Source organism: Furipterus horrens, unplaced genomic scaffold, assembly GCF_987537825.1.
Source record: "Furipterus horrens unplaced genomic scaffold, mFurHor1.1.pri manual_scaffold_12, whole genome shotgun sequence".
NCBI lineage: Eukaryota > Metazoa > Chordata > Mammalia > Chiroptera > Furipteridae > Furipterus > Furipterus horrens.
Genome location: NW_028327182.1, coordinates 83,721,740 through 83,746,451, shown reverse-complemented (window position 1 = coordinate 83,746,451; position 24,712 = coordinate 83,721,740). Strand labels below are relative to the sequence as shown.

General features: G+C 40.2%; 1 protein-coding gene across 2 annotated transcripts; it reads left to right on the top strand.

Annotated features, from left to right (window-relative positions):
* Nucleotides 1-678: 678 nt before the first annotated feature.
* On the top strand, nucleotides 679-23,095 carry DCTN6 (dynactin subunit 6). Of its 2 annotated transcripts, XM_090258485.1 has the most exons (7): nucleotides 711-796; nucleotides 8,938-9,002; nucleotides 15,800-15,905; nucleotides 17,506-17,594; nucleotides 19,197-19,244; nucleotides 20,798-20,940; nucleotides 22,632-23,095. In XM_090258485.1, exons 1-7 carry the CDS (start codon nucleotides 774-776, stop codon nucleotides 22,728-22,730), a joined length of 573 nt encoding a protein of 190 aa, XP_090114611.1. In that variant the 5' UTR covers nucleotides 711-773; the 3' UTR covers nucleotides 22,731-23,095. The 2 variants fall into 2 exon arrangements, with proteins under 2 accessions (XP_090114612.1, XP_090114611.1); XM_090258486.1 differs by lacking the exon at nucleotides 8,938-9,002 and having other exon boundaries at nucleotides 679-796.
* The last annotated feature ends 1,617 nt before the right edge of the window (nucleotides 23,096-24,712 follow it).

The window sequence follows — 24,712 nt, the reverse complement described above, 5'->3', positions numbered from 1 at the left end:
AGATTAGATTAGAGGTGGTGGAGTAAATGGTGCAGAGTGGAAGAATGATAGACGCCAGATGTAGGACCAGCAGAACTTGCCAGTGAATTATATATGGAGAGGTGAGGAGTGCCTAGAATGACTCAAGTTTCTGGCTTGAGCAACTGGGTGAACGGTGGATTCCTTTCCCGGGATGGAGATCCAAGGGCCAACTGGCTGGAGAGAGGGCCAGGTGTAAAGCAAAAGCTCCGCTCTGGACTTGTTCGGCTCGATGAGACTTTGAGGCAGTAAGCAATTGAATAATCAGGTGCGAGGCTCAGCAAAGAAGACAGAACTTGAGATATTAACCCAAGAAAGCCAGCAGGTTGCAGGTACTTAATTTATGGGATTGATGAGCTCATCCAAGAAGAGAGAAACTCACTGAGCAGAAGAAGGGCCTAGCGCTCAGCAGGAAGATCCCTAAGGAATAGAGACCGGAAGGAAAACTGAAAACGAACAGTGGGGTATAATGAGGTCATAATGATGAGCACCGGGCAGGACTAAATGACGGGTTTACATCGGAGTCTACCGGTCCCCGGGCTGCGTTAACACCAGCCGGGGGTCACACGCCTCCACCAGACACACCCGCACGGAGGCGGAGCCCCGAGCCCGATCCCAGCCAGACCCGAGGCAGGGCCCCCACCCTTGCCCCGCCCCCCTCCACGCCTCCAGGCTATGCAATCGCTCGTAGAGATCATCGCTTTGCCCAGACGCCTGCGTCGATCTCGGCTCCCATTGGAGACCCGGGCGAAACCATGGCGGAGAAGGCTCAAAAGAGGTGGGTCTGCTGTTTGAGAAAAGCCTGTTGTCAGCTCTCTGCCAAGGTGGAACCCGCGAATGGTGGGGACTGAGGTGGTGTCTCATCCCTGGCACTCGGCCTGGGTGGTTCCTAAAGCCCAGGCCTGGCTCCCGCTGAGGGAGAAGGCGACCGAGTGGGGATCTGGAGGCCCGGGAAGGGATGCGGAAGCGCTGCTAGGAATGTTATTGTTTTTTCATCCCAAACCCTCCTCGCCGTCCCCCCTCGACGCGCCTGCGCGGAAGGGGTCCGAGGCGGGGAGCTGGGGCTGCGACGCGCATTCCATTACGCTCGGTGCGGGTGTTCCGCGATCGCATCCCCCGGCGTGGGTTTCCAGGCACCCACAATAAGCACTGGCCGCACCCCCATCCCTTCCTACCTGGCGTGGGCAGTGTGTGTTTGTGTAAACTGATTCGCGGTCGTCTGTCAAAAAGGGGACCGTGCCTGGACTAGGACTAAGACATTCTGCCCGGCGTGGACAAGCTCCTTTGGAAACCTCTGAGGACAGGAATGGTGGCAGCTTCTCCCGCAGCCCCCGTTGCTAGGAACTGGTGGTGGTGGAAAGGAACGGCTTGGACGAGAGGAATGCTTAAGTCAGACTAGTTCCAAAAGCAGCGCATAAGCACCCTCTGCTGACTCTTTGAACAAGAAAACTGACAAACATTTGTTTCTGGTGCCAGAAATTAAAATTTAGTTTGTTCTTCTACGTAGGGGGGTAACTAATGTTTTTTCATAGGCTACAGAGGAACAGATCTACTATGAATATTATGTACATTATACAGTGGTGTATGGTAGTGATGAACGTATTTATTACTGACTTATTTTAGTAGATCAGAGAAGGAAAACTCTGACTCCAAAAAACCTCCGCTGCCTTGCGGCATACCTCTTCAGGGGAAAGGCTAAGGGAGTAAACCCCGACAGAAAATCCCAGAAAATCCGGAGCCGGAGTCCCTAAGGCGGTTTGACGTTGTAGTCAACACCGGCAACTCCTGCGGCGCACCTGAAGCCAAGCTGTATTGACTCCGTCTTTCCCTTGGACCCTTCAGCTGCGAAGAGAGGGGGGGTCTGCTGCATGGGCAACAGCAGACCCTCCATATCACCCTGCCCAGGCTCTGTAGCTTCAGCGTCATCACAAGATGTCGATTCAACACGGGAGGAGACAGATACCGTGTCACTCCCGAGTCGGACTGCACAGCCATTCTCGGCGGTGCAGATAGACTCTTAAGAAGCTACACCATCCTCTCTCGAGGCGGACGGCTGCCGACGATTTTAGTAGATCTTGAATTTAAGTATTTCCTGCCACACAGAGAAGTATGCCGATTCTGACACAAACTACCTGGGGCCTCTCCCTTAGGCATAACACTGAAGACAGAGGGACACTTATGAATCGCTCCTTTCCTTACTTGTCCACAACTTAAATGTTTAAAAAATGCTCTTTTCATAAAAAATCATAGAGGGAAGTTGAGGGAATGGAAAGTTGGAATGGGAAATAAGCTCTAAAACAAGAGGCATTTATAAAGCCTAATTTATTTGACCAAGGCTTAATCAAATACATATTTCAATACACAAACCCACTCTAAATGAAAGGCATTAGAGAATTACCATCACATTCACCACATCCTTCACCTCTTACAGGAAAAATATCCAAAATGACAGGTTGTTTCCAGAAAGCTTTCAACATGGTGTAATGGGGTTTTATTTATGATAGGTCATTTATTTAAAGATTGAAATTAATGAGAAGTGATACTAATTAATAATAATAATAATGTCCTTGGTTGAAGAGAATTATTGTTGAATCAATAGGAGAAATGATTTAAAAGAACAAAACTGGTCTTAATGGGAAACTGAGGAGTCTAAAATTCATTAAATGGTACTTAGAAGAGTTACAAGAAAGTATTTTTATATTTTAATTTTTCCTTTACAGTTTGCATACAATATTATATTAGTTGCAGGTGTGCAAAATGTTCACTTACTAAGTGAACCTTCTGATAAATTTTATACCAGTCTGACACCATCCACAGTTATTACAATATTATTGACTATATTCTATATCCTGTACTTTGCATTCCCATGACTGTTCTGTAATTACCAGTGTGTACTTCTTACTCCCTTCGCCTTTTCCACCCATTCTCAGAACCCTTTTCCTCCCATCTGGCAAATATCAAAACGTTCTCTGTATAGGAGTTTGCTTCTGTTCTGCTTATTCATTTATTTTGTTTATTAGATTCAATTGTTGATAGATATGTGTACTATTTATTGCCATGTCATTGTTCACATTTTTATCTTTTTCTCTTCTTTTTAAAAATATTTTATGTATTTATTTTTAGAGAGGAGAAGGGAGGGAGAAAAAGAAGGAGAAGAACATTGATTGGTTGCCTCTCACACTCCCCTAACCAGGGACCTGGCCCAAAACCCAGGCATGTACCCGACTGGGAATTGAACCAGCAGCCTTTTATTTTGCAGAACAACACCCAATCTGCTGAGTCACATTGGTCAAGGAGGGCTCTTCTTCTAAAGGAAGACCCTTTAACATTTCATGTAATACTGGTTTGGTGATGATAAACTCCTTTAGCTTTTTTTTGTCTGGGAAGCTCTTTATCTGTCCTTGCATTATAAATGATAGGTGTGCTGGGTAGAGTAATCTTGGTCATAGGTCCCTGCTTGTCTCACTTTGCATATTTCTTGCCATTACCTTCTGTTGAGAAATTAGCTGACAGTCTTATGGGGGCTCCCTTGTAGGCAGCTAACTGCTTTTTTCTTGCTGCTTTTAAGATTATCTTTAACCTTTGCGATTTTAGTTACGATGTGTCTTGGTGTGGGCCTCTGTTTAGAACTCTCTGCACTTTCTAGATTTGTATGTATTTCCTTCACCAAGTTAGGGAAGTTTTCTGTCACTTTTTCAAATAGGTGTTCAATTTCTTTTTAAAAAATATTTATTTATTTTTAGAGAGATGGGAAGGGAGGGAGGAAAAGGAGGGAGAGAAACATCTATATGTGAGAGAAAAACTGGTTGGTTCCCTCTCTCATGCCCCCCAGCTGGGGCCCTGGCCTGCAACCCAGGCACGTGCCCTGACTGGGGAATGTAAAATATGACCTTTTGGTTCCCAGGGCAGTGCCCAATACATTGAGTCACACCAGCCAGGGCAGGTTTTCGGTTTCTTGCTCTCTCTCCCTCCTCCTTCTGGCACCCTTGTGATGGGAATGTTGGTACGTTTGGTGTTGTCCCAGAGGCTCCTTACACTAGCCTCGTTTTTTTTTAATTTTTCTTTTATTTTATTTTTGCTCTTCTGATTGGGTGTTTTTTGCTGCCTTATATTTCAAGTTGGTGATTTGATTCTCAGCTTTATCTACTCTACTGTTGATTCCCTGTAAATTATCCTTGAGTTCAGTTAGTGTATTCTTCATTTCTGACTGGTTCTTTTTTATGGTTTCTATGTCCTTTTTCATGCTATTGAAGTTCTCACTAAGTTCCTTGAACATCCGTATAACCATTGTTTTGAACTCTGTATCTGGTAATTTGCTTGCCTCCATTTCATTTATTTTTTTCTGGGGATTTCTCTTGTTCTTTCATTTGGGCCGTGTTTCGTTGTCTTTCCATTTTGGCTGCTTCCCTGTGTTTGTTTCTATGTATTAGGTAGAGTTGCTACATCTCCCAGACTTGGTAGAGTGGCCTTGCATAGTTTGTGTCCTTTAGGGCCCAGTTGTGCAATTCCCCAGTCACCAGAGCTGGGTGCGCCAGGTGACCCCTGTGTGGGCTGTATACACTCTCCTATTATAGTTGAGCTTTGATTGCTACTGGCATCAATGGGAGGGATTGACCCCCGACCAATAGTCTGTGAGGACCAGCTGCGACTACAGCAGAGGAACTACTGTGCAGGAGTCAATCCTACAGAGAAGGACTTGCTTCAGTGGGACTCACCAAGGCCACCCCTTGAGTGTGTCACTCATAGAGGTGGTTGGGTTATAATCCAGCCTGGTTTGAAGCTGTCCACTGTGTACACTGGCTCTGGGGCCTCCTAGGAGGTACAGGGTCAGCCTCTGCCTGTGCCCTGCCTGGGGCCATCGGGCATGAGCTACACAGCAATCTGCAGGTGGCCTTGGAGGTGCCCATTTGAAGCCAGGCTGTGAACCAAGGCCAGCTGTCTCTAGTGCCAGGCCTGGGGCCACTTAGCAAGAGGTATGGCATGTGCAGAGGCCAGATGCTGCTTACTTGAGAGATCATAGGAAAGTATAAAGCATGAGGCAAGGGAGGCCATTTGTATAGAAAAGCCACTGGAAACAGCTTGGGTGGACCTGCAAGTTGGGTAGGGCTAGGATCTCAGGGAATCATCAGAGCAGGGTGAGCAGTATGAGCCATGTTGATGGGAGCTCAGATATGGCACCCACCTGCCAGCTCTGTGGGTTGAGGGGAGGTCTCAAAACAGGAACAATGGCCTCTGCCACCATTTCTGTCTGGCAGAAAGCTGCCCCACCAATTCTCGCCCTGATGCTAAACAATTCAGTTCCTCCCTGTATGGCCCTGTGGTGGTGAGTCCTAGTAAGTCTAAGTGCAGGCCCTTTAAGAGAAACTGCCTGGCACTCCAGAAGATCTCCATCTCACTCAGCCACAATCTTTGCTGGTTTCTACAGCCAGAAATTATGGGGACTTCATTTCCTGACTCTGGAACCATGGCTGGGAGGTATGGTGTGGGTCTGGGACCCTTCACTGCCCATGGGGAACCTCTGCAGCCGAGATATCCTTTCCAATTTTAAACTACCACTGGTGGGTGTGGACCAGCCCATTCTGTGTTTTTGCCCCTCCTGCCCGTCTCAAAGTGGCTTCTTCTTTAAATGCCTAGGTGTAGGACATCCATTCAGCTAGATTTCAGCTGGTTCTGAATAATGGTTGTTCTGTAGTTTACTGTAATTTTAATGGGATTGTGGGAGGATACAAGTATCACATTTACTGACACTGCCATCTTGACCATAAGTCCAAGAAATTATTTTTAGATGAAATAAAATTGAAGGAGGAAGATATTTGTCAGGATAATGATTTGAGGGGAACATTTTAAAGAAAAGGGGATAAAAGTTCACCCTGAGTATGGAAATGTATCCAGGACCTCTTTCGCACCTGGTCTTAAGAAAATGGGCATCATCCTCCAAACCAAAAGGTTGCGGTTAGCTTCCTGGTCAGGGCACATGCCTGGGTTGCAGGTTCCATCCCCAGTTAGGGCCTATTTGAAAGGCAACCAATGTTTCCCTCTTTTTCTCCCTTCCTTCCCCTTTCTCTAAAAAACAAATAAGCATGTCCTCAGATGAGGATTAAAAAATAGAAAGAAAATGTTATCACCCTGCCTGGAATGGCCCAGTGGATTGAGCTCCAGCCTGCGAGCCAGAGGGTGGTTGGTTCCATTCCCAGTCCAGGCACAGGCCTGGGTTGCAGCGCAGGTCCCCGGTTGGGGGCGTGCGTGCCAGAGGCAAGTGATCGATGTTATCTTTCACACATTGATGTTTCTTTTCCTTTCTTCCTCTGTCTCTAAAAATAAATAAATGAAATCTTTTAAAGAAGAAAATGTTATCAGTTTTTACGTTTATTTACTGACTAGGGAAGGTATTTATATGATTCAAAGTGAAAATGATTGAAAAACGATATTTAATGAGGAAAACCTTCCATCTGCCTGGTGTCCCTGCCATCCGTTTCCTCTGACTGCAGGCAGTGAGTAAGCTTCTTATTTGTCCCTCCTGAGATAACTTAGAAATATTCAAATAAATACAGATATTCAGCAGTTACACACCAGTATAGCTACATTGGTTGCACTCGTTATAAATGATACTCAAAAGTTAGGAAATTTCAATGTGCTAAATAAACACAAATATTTTATTTGAATGGCAAGCATGTCCTGTGTAAGTCCATGTTCGGTATAATGAAAATCAGCAGTCATCAAGGAGGACAAATGCAAAACATGACTGTTGGCGTGGTGAACACAATATACATATAATGTGTTATAGAATTATACACATGAACCCTATATAATTTTACTAACCAATGTCAACCTAATAAAGTCAAAAGAAGCGGGGAAAAAAGGAAATGAGACGTTCCAATATTTGCTTAATAACCAGATGGAATAGAGAGATGATATAAGAAATTTAGATGGAACAAATTAACTATTGCAATGACCTAGACAAAAGGAATCCAGCCAAAATATTCAAAGTACAAAACTCAGGGGACCATTTTAACCAAATAAACATACTGCTGAATTTTAAAAAATAACACTAGAAGCACCAGGAGGGAGAGATATGAAAGAAGTAAGAGCTGTTCTGGCAATGACAAAATGAGGATTTTCTTTTCTGAGTGCATGCTGTAATGGGGGTGAAATGTATGCCCTTGTACACTTGTTTCATTTGATCAGAACAGTGTGGTTTTTATTTTAATCCGGATGTTCTTAAGGGAGACTTGGACTTAGCCTTCAACATACAATTTCTCTCACTTCCTACTGTTCTATACCTCAAATAAATATTAGCTCTCTAGCCTCTAAAGGGATTTCCCTGCTTTAGAAAAAACTTAAAAATACATTTTATTTTTTAAAAATGTGAATATTTCACAGTAAAACATTTGAAAAAAACTTGTAATAACAGTTTTTTAAATCAAAGATGTATCAAAAGAACATCTGTATTATACTATCTACTGTAAGTTAAGAATAAGGATTTTCATAGATGAATATTTAGAGAACTTAAAAAATAATGTTGCTATGAACGATTCATTGCAATCTAGATTTCTGGTCGTTGGTTGTAAAACATTTGCTGAAATGAGAAAAGAACTTTTTGAAAATTTATAAATCAAGGCAGTAACATCTTGGTCAACAAAGCTCCCATTGTTTCCCATACCAGGTTTTAATAATTTACTTAAATGCAATATTCATGGCTTAGAAGATAATTTGATAACTTTTGTTGGCCTTATGAAGTTAGAACAAGGCCAGGCTGTCTGGTCTCCTCACTCCTATTTAATATTGTACTAGAAGTCCTAGGCAGGGCAGCATGGCAAGAAAAATAAGAATTATACAGATTGGAAAGAGAAGGAATATAACCATTCCTATTTACAGACATAAAATTTTTCACGTGGAAATTCCCAGAGAATCTCCCCCAAAAAGCTACTTGAACTGAGTGGGTTTGGCAAGGTCACAGGATACAAGGTCACTATACAAAATTACTGTACTTCTATATACTGGTAATGAATGACTAAAGATCAGAATTTTGAAAAATCCAAATAGAATGATAAAGTCAAAATATCTAAAATAGTATTGTTATTTCATAGAACCTGAGAGTAGATTTAATACCATGGATAATTACTACTGAGAAAAATTCTTCATGTAATGAGAACAAGATACTTAGTGAGTGTCAATTTAATGGGAAAGTTGCTCGGTATAGTTCATGTCAGCACAAGGCTCAGCTAGGGCAGCATTTAGCTAGATTCAGCTGTGTCAAGATCACAGCAGAATATCAAAGTATCAATACATTATTTAGAAATTACTTGTTTTGAACAGTTTGTACTACAATTTAATATTATTTGATAAGCAGTTTTATATATAGTTAGAAAATAAATGGGAACATTTGTGCATTGCTCTGATTTCTATAAGAATATTACCTTGTTGGTTAAATAATTTTAATGTACATTCTTTTCCCCCCATTTACAAAAATGGTGGCATATTCTATAAACTGTCCATTTTGTGGCTTTGCTTTTTTTACTTTTAGCTTGGAGATCATTTCAAACCTTTACACACATAATTATTCATTCTTTATGACTGTGTATTAATAATTTATTAACCAGTCCCCTAAAAATGGATAGCTATGTCTTCAGCTTTTTGGTATTTAGAAACAATGCTGGTGTTAAAAGAAAAGGATCCAAAGCTTCTTTTTTTCCTCAAACACTGTAATAATAAGGCATCATATGTGATTTGAACCCAAGGGATAAAATGCCAGCTGAGAATCTTTTAACATATTAAACCATACCGTCTTACCATTTACTTTGCATTTTTCCATCAGTTTTTTTTCTTAGCCTTTTTTGTCACCACTCTGTCAGGATGGCTTCTAGAACAATATTTGTCAACCTCACCTATGATAAACACTGCCTTTTTTTCTTCCTACAGTGTGAAGATTGCTCCCGGAGCAGTTGTGTGTGTAGAAAGTGAAATCAGGGGTGATGTAACTATAGGTAAGAAAATGGTTTCCTAGTGTTGTTTCTCAAGAGCTGATGTGATTTAATTTCGGTGCTTTACAGTATTTAAGTATTACATTTGTCTGTTTCACTCACGCCCTAATTTTATTGACAAAACAATGTGATGGCGTCTCTATTTAAACTTCTATCAGATTAATTAATGACGCAATATAATAAGTCATTCATTTATTTGAGGGACATCTATTGTGTACCTACTATGTGCCAGGCAGCATAGGGACACAGCGATGAATACAGCAGAAAGACGTATACCCTGGTCCAGCTTATGTTCTACTGGGTAATTGTTAAGAGTGTGAACCATGAAGTGTGACCCATTAGGTTAGCATCCTTGCACTTGACTAGCTGGGTTACCTTAGACATATATCTTAACCTCACTAACCTTTATTTTCCCCATCTGTGTAAATGTGTGTCTCAGGAACAGGTTCAGCTACATGTAGAGGTGGCTTAAACATGCAAAGGTTTATTCTCTTACATAAAAAGTCTAGAAATAGGCAGTTCAGGACTGGTCAGTTGATTGGCCAGGACTTCCAGCCTTGCAGGCTAAAGCACCAAGTGTGACGTTGATTGAGATAGTGTACCTCTCAGTTGGATCAGCTCCATTTAAATAGTCCTCCTGAAAGGTCCACATAGCACTTATTTGTTGCCTGATGCCTTGGACTTAGTCGTATGGTCACATGGAGCTGCAGGGAAGTCTAGGAAATTTAGTCCTAACTTGTCCCACTGCTGCCCTTAATAAAACAGGATTCTGTTACAAGGAAAAGAAAAGGATGGGTATTCAGTGGCAACTACAGTTACTGTCACATGCAAAATAGGAATATCTACCTCCTAAGTTTTCAAAGGATCAAATAAGAAAACATTTGTGCAAGTGATTGCCTAAAACCTAACACACAGTAAGCACATAATAAAAGTTAGCTAATCGCACTGTTAAATCTTATCAGTGTAGCCTTGCTAGAGGTCAAGTCCCACATTTAAAACAAATGAACAATTCAACATGTGGTGACTTACTTATGTGAACATGATTAAGTTCCCTCAAGAATTTCAGAGTTTAAAAGGTGACCCTGTTTATTTTCAATAGTGCTATGTTAACTCTTTGCTAACTCTTAAACCACTGGCAAATTTTTTATGAGAAGAAATTTTGAGGCCATATTTATGAAAACACTCTTCTACGTTATTTCTTTTCTGGTATTTTTATGGTTTTTATCATGATTTGAGGAATAACATCTAGTAACTCACAAGATGTTCTATAATTTGAAGGAAAGTAAAACTAAAATAATGTAGTTAAATTTTTTTTATTATTTTATCCTCACCTGAGGTTTCATAGTATCAAGTCTATTTTAATTAGGCTACCTTGATTCGTGGGCTATGCATTATTTCCTGTAAATTTTATTCTGAATGATGAAAGCATTTCAGAAAGGCACCGTTAAGCACAGTCCTCCAGTCCTGTGCGTAACAGGGTGAAAGGCTGTCTCCTGGGGTCAGGACCAGGCTTGGTTGGGACATTGTAGTGTGAAGGCAGAACCTAGTGCAGTGGAAAAGCTCTCCGATAGAAGCACTTTGTCCCACTTTTATCTGTCTTTCTCTTCGTTAGAGTTTTTAATTAGGTCAAAAGCTTCCCTTTTGTTGTGGGAATCTTTTTCAATAAGGCAGCACAATGGCTTTGACTTAAGAAATTCATGGACTACAAAGTTCTTATAGGTACTGCAGCTTACAGGTCAAAGTAGTTCTTCTAATTAAAAAAAAAAAAAAAAAATGCTTTTCCTGGCTGGTGTGGCTCAGTAGATTGAATGCTGGCCTGTGAACCAAAAGGTCGCCAGTTCGATTCCCAGTCAGGGCACATGCCTGGGTTGCAGGCCAGGTGCCCTGGTTGAGGGTGTGTGAGAGGAAACCACACATTGATGCTTCTCTCCCTCTCTTTCTCCTCCCTGCCCCTCTCTCAAAAAGTAAATAAATAAAATCTTTTTTAAAAAAAAGCTTTGGTTTTTTTCAACTATTTATTGACATACGAAAACAAACTCAAAGTTTGCTTTCTGTGGCAAAGATAGAGAAGAAAAATATCCTTTACCAAATGAGGGGAATGGAAATTTGATGCAAGGAATGTCTTTCTGGCTATGTTGAATCAAGCCCAGCCAACCATTTAGAAAAATATTTCATCAACCAGTAAGGCAGCTCCAACTCTAGACACATTTATCCAAACAAGGAGATAAGCCAAATAGGGTTTCACCACACGTGGTTAAGAAAATATACAAGCTACCCTGCCTGAAAGAGCCCCAAGAAGGTTCACAACAGCCTCTTTAAAAAAAAAAAAAAACTTTCCATGATGACAGATTTTTATTTTTAAAGCATTTTAACCTCAAGACCCTTACACTTGGTTTGAATTCAGACCCATTATAGGCAGAAGTGCTTATTGCACGCAGAAAAGCAGAAAGACGGCGCCCACGTTTCCGCGTGCTGTCCTTGCAGGGGTTTTGCCATAGTGCTCTGGTGCCGCCCTCGCGCATGAAAACGTGCGGGGACAAAGTGGAATCGAACGCCTCGCTCACCCGAGTCAGAGCGTTCCTTTGAGAAGTTCTCCATTCCAACGCGTCACTTGTGCACATGTACTACAGTAACTGATGCCATATTTAGTATCAATTTATGAGCTGGAATAGAACCAGCGCACAAGCCCAGGTTTTGGCGAGAAGGAAACAGGCTTGGGGACTGGACAACAGGAAGTCCATGCCTGGGTTTGTGATCCTTCCCTTCAGCTGGTGCGCCGCAGTCAATGCGACAGCTCTGCTCCATGGGCCTGCCTGCCGCACCGGGGCCGACCTACACCGGTGGTCGGTTCTGGAGCGCCCATGCCATGGTGCAGAGACACAGACTTAACGCAGGGGTAAGTGGAGTGCTCACTAGTGCAAGCGTACGGCACATGTTCCATGCAAATTATGGTCTGCGTGGCAAATTTGGACTGTTTTCATACAGGGGAGACTTTTTCTTCCCAATTGGAATAATAAATACATAATTATATTCATCCAGTTAAAAAAAAAAAAGTTCACTAATCCAAAATTTTAGCAGTCATATTTACTGAAGTACATGTATTCTAACCTCTCTAGGCTCTGCCCCAAAAAGACCTACAAGAGGTGTAGAGGAGCTATCCAGTTTATTGTCACCCGTGACATTTGCTGGTACTTCACAACTCAAAGTTGGTGGTTGGACCTTTTACGGAAATTCAGCCCGGAAACACCAGGACTTGTAGTTTGGCAGTGCTGCCGCCAGGTGGAGGTAGTGTCTTAAGCACTGATTTCATCTAAGGTGTTGATAATGCTCTTCTTCCCAGGGCAAGGCCCTCAGATTTGAAACCAGTTTTCCAGATCTTTACTAACTAACTTATAATAATGATAAAAATAAGAAGAAGAAAATACCTGGTTAACATAACTTAGGCATTCTTTTTAAATATTGTGTAAGACATGAACTGGGATTAGCTTAATTTTTAAAAATTTGTATTTATCTGTTTGTTTTTGTATAATTAGCAAGTATTATATCATCTTTGAAAAGGAAAAGAGCAGCTTTTAAAGAACTTCAGGTCTCAGTGGTACCTTGTCTTGTGAGTCCATTTTCAGGTATCTTCTTGCAAGTCTGCTTGTTATCAGAAGCTACATCTTAAAGACCAGCAGAATACCTAGTGCCTCTGGCTACCCACCTAGCAGTAGCAAAGGATCTGCTTTTTAAGACAGCCATGACGATCTCATCATCCAAAGATTGTTAATGCTAGTGTGGGAGACACCTTTATTGAATTTTCTAGCCTCTTAAAATAAGGGGCAGAAGTTTTTCTCCTGGTTAAAAGGAAGTGTTACCCCGGTGGCCGGAGTAAAACACAGCCTTTTCTTCTGTGACTCAGACCAGGAGGTATTTTGCTGAGTATGGTAAAGTTATTTGTTAGCCCTTAGTCTCAGATAGTGATGAACCTTTATATTTTTTTAAGAATTATGGACCAGACCCCATGATCTCCCTTTCAAACATTACTTCCTATAATTCACACTTCTACCCAAAGATGTAGTTATACTTCTCATCTTTTTATAGATGAGAAAGCAGGCTTTTGAGAGATTAAGCATGTAGCCTTTAAGTGGTATAAACCAGAGTCTAGACTTCCTAGACATGGGATGGGGTGCTAGCTGGGGCTTTAATTACAAAGAATTCAGAATAGATTGTGTCCCTTTATCATAGAACATTTTGAAGTACAGTGTAAATCTAGAGTTGTGCAAACTGCAGATTTAAATTGGTTGACACAGCTGGAATACCTATAAGAAATATCTCATTGCAGACCTGGCAGGTGTGGCTCAGTGGACTGAGCACCAGCCTGTGAACAGAAAGGCCGCAGGTTCTATTCCTGATCAGGGCGCATACCTGGGTGGGGGCCAGGTCCCCAGCTGGGGGCGCCAGAGAGGCAACCGATCCATGTTTCTCTCCCTTTGTTCTTCCTATCTCTCGAAAAAAAGCTAAATAAAATCTTTTTTTTTAAGAAATATATTATTTCAAAGAAGTGCAATATTTGTTTCAGCATTGGTTAGCACTTCTCCCCCCAGAGTGATAACATCTAAGTGTCCGTTATTAAGGAATTAGTTAAATAAATTATGCTATATTAATATGATATGAAATACTATTCAACCATTAAAAGGAATATCTTACTTTGCTGTACTTATGTGGGAAAATGACCATGACTTATTAAGTGAAAAGAAATCAAATTACAGGATGAGTACTATTCTTTGGTTTAAAAAAATAAAGTACATGTTTTTAATCTGTACTTTTTTTCTCCAAGTCGAATTTATTTTTTAAATGTTAAATGAGATATGGCTTATATACAGCAGTACTTAATTCTGTAATAATATACCTCAGACTTTTAAGAATAGTTGCCTTCAGGGAATGGGATTAGCATGAGAGGATCTCTGTGCTTTTTGCTTTAATTGTTTTGTAATGAGCATGTATTCCTTTTATAAATTGTGTGTATTTTTTAACAAAGAAAAAAAAGGCACACGTGTTCACAATCATGGTCCAATTGAGAAGCTTCCCAAGAATTTGAGAAATTCCTCTCTTCTATCCTGACATCTCCTATCCTGAATAGACAAATTTGCCAGGTAAATTTTCCTTCAGCATCTGAGGATTGGGGAGCCAGAGGGGGCAGAAATAACACAGCCACTCTCGTCATTTCTTAGCAGACCCATTTCTTAGCAGACCATGTGTCCTCTGCGCACCCTGTTTTAGCGCCGGCTCCCCTCTTACCAATCTCCAGCTCTGCATTGCTAGGGGGGAAAAATAAGCTGTGCTGAGCTTCCTTCCAATTCTTTGGGTACCAGGAACACCTCCTTTCTTATTTTAATGCTCTTGAGAGTTGAGGTATGCCCAGTTTTTAAGATGACAAGCTCAAATTGCAAAAATAGGACAGATGTCTTTTTGTTTCCCCGTAACGTACAGCACTGCGTCTTGCGTGTCCCAGGCAGATAATGATGATTGAATTAATCAGCAATTCGTACAATTGAATTTCAGGGTCAGCGTCATCTTCCTGACTCCCTCCCCACCTTCTGTCAACAGTCTGCCGCTCTCCCTCCCTCTCAGCGTCGGTCACTGCCTGCCTGCTGGTTTACCAATCAAAAAAGCTTTGGAATTGGGGACAGGCAGAGTGGGCGTTGGAGGGAGAGGCTCCAAGGAGGTTATGTTTTCTGCTCCGTGGTTTCATTATCGTCCGCGTGTGGGGACTGTGGGTAAATCAAAGCCGGGAGAGGGGAGTGCGTGCTGGCATTCCGGAGCCTGGGCTTCAGCGATGCGGTGCCTGCCCCTCCCTGCTCGGGAGGTGGGTGTGATGAGACCCCTTCCCCATCCCTTCGGTTTGAGATTGGAGTCATTGCCTCCAGTCTGCCTGTGTCAGAGTCTCAGGATTCCAGCAGTCTCATTTGGCTCCTTCCACTGTCTCTCTTTAACCTTTAACTGGTGGAAACTCACATCCTAGACCAGACAACAGAAGCTCTGCCTCCTCCCCATGGGTAAACTTGCAGTAGGGATAGTGACAAAGTGACAAAGCTAAGGTTAGTTTCCATATCTTCTGACTCCCTTCCTTCCCATTTTGCCTCTTAAATCATTTAACAAAATCACTAATCCTGTAGTACACTAGCATCAGAAAGCATTGGGTGGGCCCTGACCGGTGTGTAGCTCCTTTGGTTGGGTGTTGTCGAAAAGTCCCTGGTTCGATTCCTGGTCAGGGCACGTGCCTGGGTTGCGAGTTCAGTCCCCAGTCTGGTGCTTATGAGAGGCAACCAACCGATGTTCCTCTCTCACATCGATGTTTCTCTCCCTGTCCGCCTCCCTTCCCGTCTCTAAAAAAAAGTGTGAGGTGGTTTACCTTTATGAAGGAAAGGAAAGGAATTAATTTTGATTGCCAACTATCTGCTAGAATACTGGGTCTACAAACATTATCTCAGCTAATCCTTACAACAATCCTGCAAGACTGGTATTATCACCACGTCCATTTCACTGCGGAGATAACAGGGGCTTAAAAATAGAGGGTGAGCCAGGGCTGTCTGGCCGCAGAGCCTGCGCTGTCTCCACTCACCTTGGTTGGAGGTTTGGCACCAACGACCAATGATAACAGCTGAGGAGATAACATTTGTAAAGTACCGTGTGTGGTGCCTGACACATACTTTCAGAAATGTTCCTCCCAACAGCCTCCCCCCACCCGAGTCACCTCCTGCACCCCTGTTGGAAGCCGAGGCTCCTCTAACAATTTCTTTCCACCATTCTTGCCACAGGACCTCGGACAGTGATTCACCCTAAAGCCCGCATCATTGCAGAGGCTGGGCCGATCGTGATTGGCGAAGGCAACCTGATAGAAGAGCAGGCGCTGATCATAAATGCGTGAGTAAGACTCTTACACATGCTCTGAACTGAGTACCACAGGTAGCGTTTTTATTCATTTAAGCTAACTATAGGGACCTTTTATAACTGACAGCTGGAAAACCCACTGTTTTAGAACTAGAGAAGCATTAAGGACCTTTTTCAACACAAGTAGTTAGTAAATGAGGAGGTGAAAAACCAGATGAGTGAAGAGACCTGTCCAAGGTGAGGCTGGTCGTTGGTAGGTTGATGGCTGACCAGTCTCTCCAACTCTCGATCTGATAACCTTCCCCTTACATAGGACGGCCTCCCCTATTCCTAAAAACGCATTTCCCGAGTTCTGCCGACATCCGAGCGCTGTGCTGACCACCCTAAAGAAAAGTCTTTTGGTTGTACTTCTTGGGTCTGGCTAAAATGTTACCACTCTTGTTCAGACTCATGAACTTTACTCTGACATGTATCTTCATATGCTTTATGAGGGTAATACCCAGAATTATATTTGAAAAAATTGAGGGTCCTAGAGGCAATTTTTAAACTTTAAAGATTAAAAAATAATAAAATATCAGAACTCACACATGATCTTAGTGAACTAGACTAATACCTGTGAAATTTTTATAAGCACTTATAAAGCATTCTAGATAAAGTCTTGGCAGGAAATTCAAGCTTATACCTAATTCATAACAACAATGTGTGGAATTTATAACAAAGACCTTGGGAAAATATTTAACTGATAAAGAGAATTTTTTTTGTCTTAAAACTTATGTAGGATTTGGGAGTTTCTTACTATAATAAGCAGTTTTTTTTTTTTTTTTAACAGTTTCTTTTTAAGATATATTTTGGCATCTTTAGCATAATCAATTAACAACAGCTTATTCTGCAGTAACTCAGCAGTCAGGAATAGATCCCCGTTTTGAAATTACTTTCTCCTCTTAGACCACAAATACATTATGTTCCAAATATTTCAACTAACTTCCTCACAGCATAAAATAACTATTTTATGTGAATATCTGTTTATGAATGATTATTAAGAATGAAAAAATTTTAACTTAGGCATTAGTTTGATTCCAATTCAACAAGCTAAACAAAAGTCATAGCTGTTCTTTTTGTTTTTTGTTTTTTTACCTTGTCCTGGAGAAGGCTCTCTGAGCTTTGAGTTTAAAAAATAGAAGGAATAACCTGGCCGGGTGGTTCAGTTGGTTAGAGTAACATCCTGATACGCCAGGGTTTCGGGTTTGATCCCGGTCAGGGCACATACAAGAATCAACCAATGATGCATCAATAACTGGAACAACAAATCAATGTCTCTGTCTCTCTCTCTCTTGTCTCTCTCTCTCTCTTTCACCCCCTCCTTCCTTTCTCTCTAAAATCAACTTAAAAAAATAATAAATAAATAAAAGGAAGGCCACCCTACATTTATTTGTGACTTATTTACATTTCAATAGTTCCTTTTTAACTCTGAATCAAGAATAAGGGATAAATAATTCACTTGGATTAAGAAATTACATAGTTCATATTTTAAGCTTGATGTAGATAAAATTGAGAGAATGAAGCCAAATTCCAAAACAGGCGAATTGCTTATTGCATTATTGACTTTTTGATGATTTGTCTTTTCTTTTTATAGTCATCCTGATAATATCACCCCTGACACCGAAGATCCAGAACCCAAACCTATGATCATTGGCACCAATAATGTGTTTGAAGTTGGCTGTTGTATCCTTTACAATAATTTAAGATAAATCATTCCCAGCTGTCTTTTAGCACCCAAGACTCTTTGTAGAAATTGTCATAATTTATCTATGAAATACATTTATTATATATATTAATTACATCTTTAGGGCTGTACCATCCAGTTCTTTGAGAAGATAGTTGCAGTGTATCAAAAATTGTTCCCTCTCTTTCACCAAATGACCCAGTAAAGGAAGCATGTCACCTTCAGATGCACTTGCACACACATGTACACACAAACGCATCTTGAGCTCAGCATTTTGTAGGTACCATCTTGTTCTGATTTTTACAACTTGTTGATAGGTAGCAATGACTAAGGGATGGTAGAAACAGAAGCATAGCCACATTTGGTCCCCATATAGTTTTAGGTTGACAATATGTTTTATCTGATGCAAGGAAGTTATGGGTGGGAATGAAAATATTTCATTCTTTGCTTTTGTTCCCAAAGTGTCACCAGTTCTTTTGCTTGATTTTGTGCCCTAAAAAGATAGTAAAATCTTTTTATGGTGTCAGCAAAACATTATTTTATAATAGAAAATATTTGGAGGAAAAATATCTAAATATTTAAGAATAGGAAAATATTTAAATAAAATATAAAATGGACTGTTATAACCATTAAGCAGTCGCTTAAAATTATGTTTTCAACAATTTTAATGGTATATAATATGCATGTAAGTTTAAAGGAACCAAATAAAGCGAGCTGCAAAAGTTTATACAGTTTGATTTTACAGTTTGATTCTCAGTTATATAAAGGGAAATATATATAATTATATAAAGATATATCAAGCCATTAGAGAAGGAAAACTCTGACTCCAAAAAACCTCCGCTGCCTTGCGGCATACCTCTTCAGGGGAAAGGCTAAGGGAGTAAACCCCGACAGAAAATCCGGAGCCGGAGTCCCTAAGGCAGTTCAACGTTGTAGTCAACACCGGCAACTCCTGCGGCGCACCTGAAACCAAGCTGTATTGACTCCGTCTTTCCCTTGGACCCTTCAGCTGCGAAGAGAGGGGGCGTCTGCTGCATGGGCAACAGCAGACCCTCCATATCACCCTGCCCAGGCTCTGTAGCTTCAGCTTCACTGGAGAGGACACTCCAGCATCATCGCAAGATGTCGATTCAACACGGGAGGAGACAGATACCGTGTCACTCCCGAATCGGACTGCACAACCATTCTCGGCGGTGCAGATAGACTCTTAAGAAGCTACACCATCGTCTCTCGAGATGGACGGCTGCCGACGACGATATCAAGCCATTAACAGTGTTACCATTAAATTCTTGAGTGAAAGGTAGTATTAGCTTTTTTAAAACAATTGTGGAAATATGTTACTCTTAGAATTGGGGTATAAGGTGCTCGTTTCTTTAAAGAACGTAGAAGTCATTTATTTATACTTAGACATATTTATATTTAAAGATTAAAACTTTACTTTCAGACTCCCCTGAGCGAAGGATTTTGGCCAGGCTGAGCTTGCATGGCCCTTCCCCAACCTCGCCTCTGTCCTCTGCCCCAGTGCAGGATGAGGTCTCAGTGAAGTAATAGGGAAGAAAAGACGAACATCTTTATAGTATTTACTTAACTCTGGCTTACAGATTCCCAAGCCATGAAAATAGGAGATAATAATGTTATTGAATCAAAAGGTAAGCTATGTTGAGTTTCATCGTGAAAAGTGATTACCTCCCCTCTCTTCGTGGCACCTGGAATGCAGCCTAAGTACAGGCAGACCTCACTGTATTGCGTTTCACGTTACTGCACTTTCCAGATACTGCATTTTCATCAGCCTCAAGGCAAGAACCTCCACCAACAAAAAGATTACAGTTTGCTGAAGGCTCAGATGATGGTTAGCAATTTTAGCAATAAGGTTTTTTTTTTTTTTTAATTCCTCACCCAAGGATTTGTTCACTGATTTCAGAGAGAAAGGAAGGGGGAGAGAGAAACACTAATCGGTAGCCTCCCAGATGCACCCCGACCACAGATGAACCAGCAACCTAGGTATGCACCCTGACTGGCAATCGAACCTGAAACCTTTTGTTTACAGGACCTCGCTCCAACCAACTGGGCCACCCAGTCAGGGCTCAATAAAGTATTTTTTAATCAAGGTGTCTACATCATTTTATTAGATATGGTAGTAGTGCATGCTTAATAGACTATAGTATAGTGTAAACATAACTTTTGAATGCACTGGGAAACCAAAAATTTCGTGTGACTCGTTTTATTGCAATATTCACTTTATTGCGGTAGTCTGGAACCAGCCTGCAATATTTTTGAGGTATGCCCGTACAGACTATGGCCAAGCAGTGTGCATGGAAGGAAGGTGTGGTTGGAAGTGGACTAAAATAGATGTGCAACTAATTCTTTGCCATAATGAATCCAATTCAGTGATGTGTTTAATACATTAAATTTAAAATTGAGCTGTGTATATTTAAATCACAACTGAACTTTATAGAGTTCAAATGAAAGTTTGAAAAAAGACTTGTACTAAATACTAGTGTCAATGAAATTTAGTTGATTAATGTTATTGTAAAATCAAAGAAAAAAGTCAGTTTCTCTAGCTGTTTGCTTTCTTGAATTTCAGGTCTACCACCCTAACCAATCAGAAACAAATCTAAGCTACTCACCATAAACAGGGCCAGGCAGGGGGAAAGTAAAGCCACCACCACGCTAGGAAGCAACTCCAAGAGCTTGTCCCACTAAGGCCCAGGAAAAACCTGAACAATGAAACTTCTTTAGAATAATGCTTCATTTTTCTTGGTTCTGATTGGCATGAAAGAATAATAATAAAATTAGACTTTTTGTGAATCTACTTAATGGTTTTATTTTAACTTTGATAACCAATTATTACCATCTTCATTGTCTTTATACTTACTATGTGTCAAACATTTGCTCAGCACTATACAATACTCTCTCATTCATTTCTTACAGCAAGCTGAAGTAGGTGGTTTTTCCATTTATTGGTAAACTTGCTCAGAGAGTTTACAGTGACTTGACCAAGGTCACACAACTAAACAGCAGCAGAGTTCTCTTTCAAATACCAGTCTGGTACTGCCTCTGTGCTATCCAAACTCTGAAGTGAAGTATTTTCTTTAATTTTTTTCTTAAGCCTGTTTGCATTTTTATACCTAAATCATCTTCGAAAAAATGTTTTAATCAATTGCTGTCTTAAATTGTAATTCTCCCTCTGTTTTTACTGCAGCATACGTAGGCAGAAATGTAATATTGACAAGTGGTTGCATCATTGGGGCATGTTGCAACCTAAATACATTTGAAGTCATCCCTGAGAATACAGTGATCTATGGCGTGGACTGTCTTCGTCGGGTGCAGACTGAGCGACCACAGGTACCAAGACCCCTTTAGAGTTCTTTCTATGGCTGCCAAGTTCCCCAAAATATCACCTATTTGTTTTTGTTTGTTTGTTTGTTTGTTTGTTTCCAAGTATATTTTATTGATTATATTGTTACAATAGTTCCAGTTTTTTCCCCTTTGCACCCCTCTGCCCAGCACCACCCCTCCCCCAATAATCCCCCCTCCCCCGTCCATGCCCATGGGTCATACATACAAGTTCTCTGGCTTCACCCTTTCATATATATATATATATATTTTTAGATAATTAATTAATTAATTGATTTTTTTAACAATAAAAAATAACAATCTCTTCCTCTCAGACTTAAGACCCTTTATAATCTTATAAAGGACAATGGGCAAAGGTCTCGAGCTCCTCTAGCTGCTTCAAGCTGGACATGGTTGTCGTCCTACCCACCCTTGGATCCAGTCACCTATTTGTTTTAATGGGCAGCAAGTCTACTATTTAAAAAACAAATAATTAAAGTAAAATATCTTAGAAACAGCCCTAAAACTAGAATTTATTTGCAGTGGAATTATTGTTTTTCAGTTAATAAATTTCCTGGCATACAAGAAATTATCCCCTCTTAAAAACCAGGAGTAATGAAGAGCACATATTTGGAGTTTCTTCTCAGAGAAGTAGATGAATTAGAAAGGGCATTGGGGACTTGAGATAGAAGACATTCTGATTGAACTCTGGAGCCTCATTGGTTGGCACACTCTATGCTTCTTTAGTTCCGCTCCACCAAAAGAAAATATTTTTCAAGACGTTTATCACTTTGCCTCTGATTCTTAGCCATATTTTATCAGAAATTTAAAATCCAGATTTTTGGGGGGTTATTCTATTTCTGTAATGTTTGGCTTTTATTACTACTGTTATTATTATAAGTAAGTATTACTTCTGTAGACTAAAAAGGAAATAAGAACCAATCCAGTATTTTTTCACTATCTTTCTACAGAACAGCAAAAATGATTAAAAAGGAGAAATGAAGCTAGAGCTGGGGAAGGGAGATTAGAACTGAGTAAGAATATCTGAAATTTAATACACAATGGTATGCAATGCTGCTTTCCAAATTTCAGTGATCATAAAGATCATGTAGAAGTCCTCATTAAAAAAAGGATTCCCCACACTTAATGAGTCAGCGTGTCTAGGGCAAGGGCCAAAAAATTTGTATTTTTCACAGGTACCCCTAGGGAGTTTTACAGTGAGGGACGTGTGGGCAAAGCTGATATATGAAGGGTGAAGATCAGATGAGTATGCACATGTGTGCTCTGTAGGCCTTGTGTAGAGCAGTGCATTCTGGGTATTTTACTTATTTCATCTCATGTAATTGGAACTATTTTTTTTAATTTAAATTATATTTTATCATTGATGCTATTACAGTTATCCTAAATTTTCCCCCTCTGCCCCCCTGTAATTGGAATGTTTTAACAGTTTAGAGGTCAAGGTAAGATCTGTAAAAGCAATGTTGAAAACTGGATCATATATATATTTTCATATATAAAATCTTTTGACTTTGCTCATTATCAAACTTAAAATATGTTCATTGTAAATTTTTAAAAAATGGGTAAGCAATAATAAGTCAGTGCTAATCACCTGTAATTCCATGACCTAGTGATAATCATTTGTACCTGTACTCTTAACTTTGCTTTCTGTTAGTCAGTTTTCAATTACACTTTCCTCTCAGCCCCAGACACTGCAGCTGGATTTCCTGATGAAAATCCTGCCTAACTACCACCACTTAAAGAAGACGACAAAAGGAAGCTCCACGCCAGTTAAGAACTGAGAACCAGCTACGACAACAAGATAACATTTTGTCTCTGACCGCTGTCTTTTGAAAGGGCCACCATGTTTATGCCCTCTTAGCAGGTCAGAGCATAATACAAGTTGACTTTATTTTGTAAAACTGAGTTAGAAAAGAAAGTGATAGATTTTCATCGTAACTGTCCTCTATAATTTATATAAAGTGTATTTTTTTCCTATGTCCTTGTTCCTTTTCCGATAATTTACATATTTCGTTTTCTTTTGTTATATGAAATATTGGCTGCAAATTTTAGTTACACAAAAGACTACCTGTGATAATAAAGGGCATATCGTTATGTATTTATATTCTGCCATATACTACACTAAATAAAAATGTTGATGACAGGATTTTTAGTGACCAATTTTAATCCATGTTTCTACTTATATTAGCTTTCCCCAAAATAACTTTTCATTTCTGTTATGTGCTAGCTGTACTAAAGCTAATTTGTTTGTCTTTTCCTTTGGTGGATCTGTAGCTTTAAAAAATTCCAAGTGAAATTTTAGCAGCTATTAAATTAATTCATTTTGTTTCCAACAAAAAAAATTTTTTTTTTCCTTTTTAGTAAAACAAAAAGAAAAACAAGCTCTGAGATGGTCATCAAGGCTTATGGCCCAAACTGCGCAGGCAGTGAGTGAGGGTTCCTGTGAGGTACCTCCCAAGGACTGGGTAGTACGGTACCCCCAGAGAATTAAACTAATTAAATCAACAGGTAGTGAGGGGAGCCTCCTTGTTTCCCAGGTACAGTAAGGAGAGGGGGTTAGGCTCCACCTTTTGAAATGAGAAGCATCTAAGAATTGATATTCTAAAACCGCTGCATATATGCACATGTTCATTTACACTGGGTTCCTCCCAACGCACTGCTGGCATTTCTTAGGGGTCTCCACACTAGGGAAGAGGGCTTTAGGAAGGACTGCTGTTTCATCTTATAACCTGTAAACTGTCTTCTTAAAATTTTTTATTTCTTGTCTCTAAATATATATTTCATTAAACATGAGTTTAACTTATATAGGCTTAGTAGCAATTATTATAAATAAGAATCTTGAAGGATAAGAATTTTGAATGAATGTTGAGAATAATACAAAAACTATTCTTAACACTAAAATATATGCCTAGTAAACTCATTGATAGGTTTTAAATTTGCATTCCTTTACTAAACTTGTAAAGAACCTACAATATGCCAGACACTGTTAAAAGCAGTTTATACGTAACATATACGTAACACATTAATTCATTTAATACTCTCTTAGCAATCAGGTATCACTGTTTTGCAGATGTGGAAATTGAGTCAGAGAGGTTAAGTTACTGTCCAAGGTCACTCAGCGTTTTGGCTTCAGTGTTCATGATCTTAACCCCATTCAATGCTGCCTTTTGGAAGACTTGTTGAAAAGATAGATTCCATAATTCAGTGGGCTTCTCAAATGCTTCTTAGAAAAAAGGTGTGGATTTACAGTGCTTAGTTTTTGCTTCTCTTAAACGTCTTAAACCTGCATGAGACAAAATAATAAGAACATTGTAAAAGAATTGTTTGGTGTTCCCACTGAACTAGATAAGAATTACCCAAAAGAGTCCTCTGTTGAGGCTATGAGCCATTCTTCCTAAAACTTCAAACTGGTTCTGTGTATTATTACCAATGAACTGTGGTGGTAAATTATGGTGGGTTTTTGTTGCTTTTACTTACAAAAGTAATATAAGTTCGCTTTAGACAATTTAGCAGCTGAAGAGAAAGTACTTCTGATTTCATGGCCCACCCACAAGCACCAATACTTTTACCATTTTGGTGGCTAATTCTTTGTGTGCAATCCAACCATTAATGAAGGTAAGTGAAGATCTCTTGCAGATTCTTTAATCTTACAGCTTTATAATCCTCAGAGTAGACCCGCTGTTTTACCACAGGCGAGCACCATGACACTGGAGAGTTTTTCCCCTATTGGTTAGCAAATGAGTTCTTTTGGAGAATTTATTAT